At 46.1% G+C, this 8,833-nt stretch overlaps 2 protein-coding genes across 3 annotated transcripts; one reads left to right on the plus strand and one right to left on the minus strand.

Moving 5' to 3' along the window:
* Positions 1–983: 983 nt before the first annotated feature.
* MOAP1 (modulator of apoptosis 1) lies at positions 984–3,676 on the minus strand. The gene is made up of 2 exons (XM_012453146.2): positions 3,339–3,676; positions 984–3,142 (listed from the first exon to the last, which is right to left on the minus strand). Exon 2 carries the CDS (start codon positions 3,020–3,022, stop codon positions 1,964–1,966), a length of 1,059 nt encoding a protein of 352 aa, XP_012308569.1. The 5' UTR covers positions 3,023–3,142; positions 3,339–3,676; the 3' UTR covers positions 984–1,963.
* An 88-nt stretch (positions 3,677–3,764) lies between these two features.
* On the plus strand, positions 3,765–5,835 carry LYSET (lysosomal enzyme trafficking factor). Of its 2 annotated transcripts, none has more exons than XM_064375181.1 (2): positions 3,765–3,815; positions 5,015–5,835. In XM_064375181.1, exon 2 carries the CDS (start codon positions 5,031–5,033, stop codon positions 5,424–5,426), a length of 396 nt encoding a protein of 131 aa, XP_064231251.1. In that variant the 5' UTR covers positions 3,765–3,815; positions 5,015–5,030; the 3' UTR covers positions 5,427–5,835. The 2 variants fall into 2 exon arrangements, with proteins under 2 accessions (XP_064231251.1, XP_012308570.1); XM_012453147.2 differs by lacking the exon at positions 3,765–3,815 and adding an exon at positions 4,096–4,270.
* Positions 5,836–8,833: the final 2,998 nt, after the last annotated feature.

Below are 8,833 nucleotides of genomic sequence, written 5' to 3' on the forward strand. Positions count from 1 at the left end.
TCAAGAACTCTGGAAGTGTCTGAGCCTTGCCACTCACTAGTTGTGAAACCCTGGGCAAGTTACTTAGCTTCTCAGTCTCGTCCATACAATGGGGAAAATAAAAGACTGAGCTTGTGAGGGGACCAAACGTGTTCATTGGTACTCGGTATCTAGTGTTCAACACAGCTATCATCACTCACCCTGAATAGACCTCCAGGGCAGGGACTGTAGTCTAAATGTAATGACGCAGTCTTAAGCCCTCAGCTCAGTGCCTCACATATGGAGAGGTGCAACACATATTAACACTTGTTTGTGCATGAACTCACCATGTCTGCTTCCCACTACTGAGGGGCAAGTGAGTGGCCCATGTCACAGTGCCTTGTATGCTCCAAATGACTACACATATAGAAAAGAGATCAGAATTACACCTTCTAACCAGTCAGAGTCCATGTGTCAGCTAATATTACAGTAGAAGCAGTAATACAATTGTTTTACTGCTTCAGCAGAAGGTCCCCTCAGCAATCTCACTTAGAAAACAATTTCCTGGCCGGGCGCGGTGGCTCAAGCCTGTAATCCCAGCACTTTGGGAGGCCGAGGCGGGTGGATCACGAGGTCGAGAGATCGAGACCATCCTGGTCAACATTGTGAAACTCCGTCTCTATTAATACAAAAAAAAAATTAGCTGGGCACGGTGGCGCGTGCCTGTAATCCCAGCTACTCAGGAGGCTGAGGCAGGAGAATTGCCTGAACCCAGGAGGCGGAGGTTGCGGTGAGCCGAGATCGCGCCATTGCACTCCAGCCTGGGTAACAAGAGCGAGACTCCGTCTCAAAAAAAAAAAAAAAAAAAAAAAAAAGAAAACAATTTCCTACCCCTCAGCACCAAGAGGAAAGAATCCAAGGAACTAAGTCTGTGTAGGTTCAGTGGTTTGTAGATTAATGCTTTGGGAACTCTTTATTCAAATGAAATCTCTCTTGGAACCCTGATATAAACAAAACAGACAAAATCATTTTATTAGCATTCTTTTATTTTAGAAGTTCACACCTATAATTTCATAACAATTGTTAAAATGATACTCAGAACTAGATATTTTGATAACACATAGCAGAAATCTGTGGTTAAAGATGGTCACTGCAAACTTAAATCAGCATTCAATTCTGCCTTTTGTTTTTGTACAGAATCAAAATAATTCTGATTCATAGAGATAATAACTTAGTATCTTAACCTCCACTCATAATCTTCACCATAAATGTAGGTCAGTACATATCTAAAAATTGTTAATGATCCAACATGGTCACATGTGAAATGGCACACCTGCACTTGGTACCAAACAAGCTGACAGTTCAATGAGATCTGATCAGCATATGCACCTGAGCCTTGTCTGTCCCCTCAGAGCACTGTACACAGGTAGTTAAAGAACTTTTGTACAATAAGAAATTCACAGGGATGAGGCCAGGCACGGTGGCTCACACCTATAATCCCAGCACTTTTGGAGGCCGAGGCAGGTGGATCACTTGAGGTCAGGAGTTCAAGACCAGCCTGGCCAACATGGTGAAACTCTGTCTCTACCGAAAATACAAAAATTAGCTGGGTGTGGTGGCACACACCTGTAGTCCCAGCTGCTCGGGAGATTGGGGCAGGAGAATCACTTAAACCCGGGAGGTGGAGGGTGCAGTGGGTCAAGATCGCGTCACTGCACTCCAGCCTGGGCGACAGAGCAAGACTCGGTCTCAACGACAACAAACAAGATATTCACAGGGATGAATTTAAATAGGTAAATAGCAATGTAGAACTACATCCTTCCTAGTCAATGACACCTTTAGATCTTAAATAGGCACAGAAATAACAAAGGGCTTATACTGACAACTGCACAAAAACGAGGAACTTGGCAGCACAAGGTAGGGATTTAATGTGTCACAAGAGTATACAGACTGTTCTACTTTCATGCTCTGCTCATTGTCATATCCCTTCATGATTCCCTGAGATTCAGGTGAAACGCCGGTTTAATACTGCCTGGAGAAGGGCCTCCTCCTCCTCAGCTGCTTCATAATCCTTTATTAGTACCAGTAACTGCAATAAACTAGGGGCTGGGCCATCCTCTGGCAGATTAAGCTCTCTGCGAACTGTTCTGTGGACTGCCCCAGCAATGACTTGGTCTAGGCGGGCCTGATTCACAGCATCTCTCTCGATTGCTCCTTTTTGTACCAGCTTCTGTAATAAAGGCTCCAGCCTTAGTACATAATCCGACAACTTTTCTTCCTCCTTCTGGTAAGTGGTTAGAAATTTGTCATGCAACTCTCTAGGACTATCTGTAACCCCAAATACCTGCTCAAGAGCCTGCAGACATTCATCGACAGTAATTAAAGGATTGTTTATCTTGAGGACACGAATAACATCAAGTGCTGGGCCTCGAAGGCTCTCTAGCACTCGCCTTCTCTTCTCTGTATCTGACACCTCCCACACATTTAACATCTGAGTAGTATGAAACAGCCAGGGTTCAAATTCTTCTTCTTCCGGTTCTGGAGAATCACTGCCTGAGAACACGCTCAGCTTTTTATAGTGGAAGTACTGCAGGGCAGGCTCAAGAGCCTCATTTAGTGCCTGTGCCAACATAGGGGCCCACATTTCTGGGATCATGCCCTGCCCTAGGTCTAAGGAGCCATTTTCATATCTAAGAGCTCTGGTCAACTCATCCATTGTCATGCCCTCTCCCTCTAAAAATTCATTTAATCTGCTTAGGAAATCATTATCTGGGTCAGGGGTCTTAAAGATCACTCTCCAGATACCCCCTTTTCCCGGTATCTCCTTAGGGACCAGTGCACGACTAGTCTCCGCAGCAAGCCCTACTAGGGCTACTTTGCAGTTCTCATCCCTCCTGAACATCCTTCCAAGCAGTCTGTACTCCCCTAGGGGAGCTAAACCAGCCTGCAGAGCCTCCTCGATTTCTGCCACACTGCAGCCCTCGGGGATGCCGGCAATCAACAGCGCTTTCCGAGGGCTCATGTCCATCCCCCTGCACCAGTCTTCTAAAAGCCTCAAAGTCATGGTGCCCGAAATGATAGACTTAAGTTCTAAATATTCCAGACCACAGGCAGCCACCGGAATTCAAAGTAATCCTCCGCGGTACCTCAGAGAAATCTCGTCAACGTGGCGAGGTCCAGCAGCCTGGAAGACAGAGCAGACAGGTTAGCTAAAGGCGCCAACGTCCAGGGCACACGTGCAGGCCTTGAGCCCCGAGCGTCCTGCATCCCGCGGCGACGCCATGTCTGCCGCATTGCGGCGCGCCCCCCTCCCCTCTCCCAGCCCAACTGCGTAGCGGTTGTCGGGCCTACAGGGCCGCTCCGGGCCCGCTTCCCCTCACCGTGATCTAGTGCTCCGTGCTCGTGTCCGTGCGCCGGCGGGCAAGGTGCTTGGCCAGGCCCAGAGAAGGTGCGGGAGGGCGGGCTCCCCTCGGCTTGGACGGACACTCGGGGGCCAAAGCGACCGATGCCGATCCTCCAAGTCCCTGCGATGCTCTCCGCAGCAAGGAGTGATAAGGCGATGACAGTCGCGAGCGGGCACCAGAGGGCAAAGCTGAGGAGCGCTGAGTCGCCAGGCCCAGACAACTGACAACCTGAAGGGACGCGCTACCACCTGCAACGCCAGAGCCAGGGATCCAGCCCCGATTCCGGCCGCTTTGTTCTCGCTCAGAGAAGCGGCGCGGCGGGCAGAGGCGCTCTGACGTCATGAGCGGGGCGGGCCTCTGGGGGCGGGGCGCGTGCGCTTCCGGCCCGAGCCGGAAGCCCCGACTGCGGCGGTATCCGGGACGGCGGGCGGGCTGGCCACCCGGGACAGGAAGGTGAGATCCGGGATCTCAGCTTTGCAGGCAGGCTCTGCCGGCGGCCGCTGACTGGCGCTGGACTCGCGGCGCTGCAGGGCGGCAAGGCCGGGGCCTGGCGCCGCCCTGCACAGCCCTGGTCGCTGCGTGCGGGTGCTGCAGCTCTGTAGGGGGCGGGGCCGGCCGCCGGGAGGCCCAGGTGGCTGGGGCGCCTCCCGGCCCGGTCGGGTTCCCAGAGTGGGGCCCCGGCGGTGGCGACAGGGACCAGGCAGCGCGTGACCCGCCGCAGTCACGCCGTTCTTAATCACTAGTAGCTGGTGCTTCAGGCTGGCGGCGCTCACCTCTCTCTGAGCCGGGTGACCCAGGGGATTTATTTTTATGGTGGCTTTCTCTGAAATGCCAAAGCCACCCGATTATTCAGAGCTGAATGATTCTTTAACGCTTGCCGTGGGAACAGGAAGATTTTCGGGACCATTGTAAGTGCTTAGGAGTTATTGTCTTAACTTGGGGTCTTGACTTGTAGCACCCCGTGTTCACGTCTGAAGCAGTACTGTTAAGCCATAAAAGTATTTCACCTGTCAAAGTGAAATGTGCTGTGGGAAACTAGCTTAATTCCAGTTTCTGGAGGGCGGGTATTCTGAACCTGTTTAAGTAGGATGCAGTGGTTTATTCTGTGGGATTCCCATTAAGAAGCAGAACTCGGCGGTGGCTCACGCCTTTAATCCCAGCACTTTGGGAGTCCGAGGCTGGAGAATCACCTGAGGTCAAGAGTTTGAGACCAGCCTGGCCAACGTGGTGAAACCCCGTCTTTACTAAAATTACAAAAATTAGCTGGGCGTGGGGGCGGGCACCTGTAATACCAGCTACTCGGGAGGATGAGGTAGGAGAATTGCTTGAACCCAGGAGATGGAGGTTGCAGTGAGCCGAGATCGTGCCACTGCACTCCAGCCTGGGCAACAGATCGAGACTCTCAAAAAAAAAAAAAAAAAAAAAAAACTCAATATATACTGAAATCAGTTTTTTTTTTTACTTGCTTGTAACTATTACATAAAACAACATGCAAGTTTTACATTTCTTAATAGGTGTTGCATTTAATTATTTTAAATCTTAAGTGTGTTAGTGGAATATTTTAGAATTCTTGGAGATAAAGCAAGTACACTTGGAATAGTTGCCATGACAGCATTACTAGACCCTAATTGTATTTTTTTTTTAATTTGAAGGCACAGAGCATGGAGAATGATGAACTTCCGTCAGCGGATGGGATGGATTGGAGTGGGATTGTATCTGTTAGCCAGTGCAGCAGCATTTTACTATGTTTTTGAAATTAATGAGACTTACAACAGGCTGGCATTGGAACACATTCAACAGCACCCTGAGGAACCCCTTGAAGGAACCACATGGACACACTCCTTGAAAGCTCGATTACTCTCCTTGCCTTTTTGGCTGTGGACAATTATTTTTCTGGTACCTTACTTACAGATGTTTTTGTTCCTTTACTCTTGTACAAGAGCTGATCCCAAAACAGTGGGCTACTGTATCATCCCTATATGTTTGGCAGTTATTTGCAACCGCCACCAGGCATTTGTCAAGGCATCTAATCAGATCAGCAGACTACAACTGATTGACACATAAAATCAGTCACCGTTTTTTCCCTATGATTACAAAACTGCCAGTACTATATGGAGTCTGATCACAAGACTGCAGTTTCTTCACAGATCTCAGGAAGTTGTGGTGGGGCAGAGGCTTTTTAAAAACATGTGATTAGGGGGCTATCTTTATCTGAATAATGAATTTTTAGGTAAAGCCTGAGATAGAGTACTACAAAATCATGTTGATGACTTCAGACTTTGGAAGTTAAATCTTATCTGTTATTTGCATTCTTTAGACTAAGTACCAGAATTCATATTTCTATTCTACTGTGCAACATAGTGATGATTCAGAAATTTTTCCTTTGGGGGAAAAAAATGAATATGAACATTTCCATTGTGTTAAGTGTAAAAAGGTCCAGACATGATCATAAAATTTAAATTTTATACAATTACTTGGTTTGCTTTAAAATTCTTCACACTAAAACACCAATTCATTCTGTTGTAGCTAAGCCAACTGTTTATACTTGCTATCAGCTTGAGGAATTGCTAAAAGTTGTTGAGGTGTTGGCTGTCTTGATAAGCAGAATTCATTCTTCCTCTTGGTAATAGCTAGCTAAATTATTATTAATGCTACTGTTTTTATTTTTTATATCTTTTTATTTTAGTGGAGAATGAGGTCTCGCTGTGTTGCCTAGGCTGGTCTCAAACTCCTGGGCTCAAGCTTTTCTCCCCACTCTGGCTCCCTAAGCGTTGGGATTTCAGGCGTAAGCCCTCATGCCCAGCTATTTTTAATTAAAAAAAATTTTTTTTCCATGACTTGTGACAGTCTCAGGAGGCCCTGAGAACATGTGTCCCAATGCTACTGATTTAGAAAACTATTTGGGGAGGCTGGATGCGGTGGCTCACCCCTGTAATCCCAGCATTTTGGGAGGCTGCAGTGGGTGGATCACCTGAGGTCAGGAGTTTGAAACCAGCCTGACCAACATGGAAGAGACCCATCTGTACTAAAAATATAGAATTAGCCGGGCACGTTGCAGGCTTCTGTAATACCAGCTACTTGGGAGGCTGAGGCAGGAGGATTGCTTGAATCTGGGAGGCGGAGGTTGTGGTAAGTCCAGATCACGCCATTGGACTCCAGCCTGAGCAACAAGAGCAAAACTCCATCTCAAAAAAAAAATATTTGGGAAGAGACTAATGTTAAATATTGAAAGACTTAAAATAACTTACAAATAGAAGATGGAAACAATGTGTTCAATGAGAATATAGCAGTTTGTGTTTGTTTGTTTATTTATTTAGAGATGGAGCCTTGCTCTGTCGCCCAAGATGGAGTGCAGTGGTTCACTGCAACTTCCGCCTCCCAATTCAAGTGATTCTCTTGCCTCAGCCTTCCAAGTAGCTGGGATTACAGGCAACTGCCACCATGCCTGGCTAATTTTTGTATTTTTAGTAGAGATGGGTTTACACCATGTTGGCCAGGCTGGTCTTAAACTCCGCACCTAAGGTGATCCGCTTGCACCAGCCTCCCAAAGTGCTATAGGTGTGAGCCACCATGCCCAGCTGTGTTCATTTAATTTTATTTATTTATTTATTTTGAGACAGAGCCTTACTCTGTTGCCCAGGCTGGAGTGTAGTGGCGCAATCTCGGCTCACTGCAACCTCCACCTCCCAGGTTCATGTTACTCTTCTGCCTCAGCCTCCCAGGTAGCTGGAATTACAGGCACCTACCACCATGCCTGGCTATTTTTGTATTTTTTAGTAGCTGGTTTTGAACTCCTGACTTCAAGTGATCCACCTCAGCCTCCCAAAGTACTAGGATAACAGGCATGAGCCACCACGCCCAGACTACAGCAGGTAATTTCGTCCAGTCCTTATCCGATGCATGAGACCCCTCTAAAATATACTATCAAGTCATAAATCTTTCTGATTTTCTTTTCTAGCCCAAAGTCAGGTCTTCAGGCAGGAGGTTAATTACATGAAGATGTGATCCTTGTACCTTCTTTGCATTTGTACTGCCTCACATCTGGTACTAATACAAATAACTAATACATGGACACAGTAGAATTGATTCTTTCTGTGTAAGATCAATATATATATATGTATGTATATATGTATATATATGTATCTATTTGTGTGTATATGTATATGTGTATATATATATATATTTTGAGACAGAGTCTCGCTCTGTTGCCAGACTGGAGTACAGTGGTGCGATTTCAGCTCACTACGACCTCCACCTCCCGGGTTCAAGCGATTCTTCTGCCTCAGCCTCCCGAGTAGCTGGGACTACAGGCAAGCGCAGGCACGAACCACCACGGCCAGCTAATGTTTGTGTTCTTAGTAGAGACAGGTTTCAACATGTTGGCCAGGATGGACTCAATCTCTTGACCTCATGATCTGCACACCTCAGCCTCCTAAAGTGCTGGGATTACAGGCATGAGCCACTGCACCCAGCCCAAGATATATTTTTATATAGTTATGTCATTAATACTGGAAAACATTCTATGCTTTTAATAATCTTTGGTGCTTATTCTGTTGGGCCCTATTCTAAGAGCATTATGGAAATTAACTCATGTAATCCTCCCAATAACCTTAGGAGATGTCTATTATTATCCAAATTTCACAGATAAGGAAACAGGCAGAGAAGTCAAGTCACTTGCCAAAGGTCACAGCGAGTAACAGAGCCAGGGTTGTAACCAGGCCTTCTCATGCCTTCATTACTAACCACAGAGGCATAGTGCTTCTCACAAATGACAAATATTTTAGCACTGGGTACTGTTTGCCCAGTTATGCCAAAGAATGGAAATGGCAATATTATTGACAAGTTTTTCTTCAACTGTCTACTAGAAATCTGAAAGTTTCCTAGCAACCTCATCTTTCTACTCCATCTGACTGAACCAGAAAGGAAGGCTGACTATTCCATTATAAGCTTTTACTTAAAAGATAAAGCAGGTACCTTTGTGATGCAGAAGTAGATCAGATCCTTCAGATAAATTGGTCCCATTTATCTCATTGCCTCCAAAGGTCTAGTTACTGAAATGATACATCTTTTGATACAATACATGGAATTCTCAAAGTAAGCAGCAGTTTGAAATACCTGTTTCTGTGAGGGTCAGATGACAAAATCACTTGCATCTTTGGTGTACTTTACATTTATTCTTCACAACAGTCCTGTGAGGCAGGTACTATATTGCTACTAGTAGTATTTTACAGAAGACGGAACCTGAAACACATAGGAATAAATTGTCCACAGTCACACAGCCAGGAAGTGGAAGAGCCAAGGTTTGAACCCAGGATGTCAGCTTCTGATCTCCAGCTTATCATCCTATACTGCTTCTCAAAAAAGTAATTTGAGGAAAATCACTGAGAGTTTCCAGTTTTATTAGTCTTGAGGCAGTGATTTAAGAAAATTATTTCAGGGTTTTTTGTTTGTTTGTTTTATAAATACTTTAT

The sequence above is a fragment of the Aotus nancymaae genome, unplaced genomic scaffold (genome assembly GCF_030222135.1).
Source record: "Aotus nancymaae isolate 86718 unplaced genomic scaffold, 86718_ANA_hifiasm-v0.15.2.pri h1tg000011l, whole genome shotgun sequence".
In the NCBI taxonomy this organism is placed as follows: Eukaryota; Metazoa; Chordata; class Mammalia; order Primates; family Aotidae; genus Aotus; species Aotus nancymaae.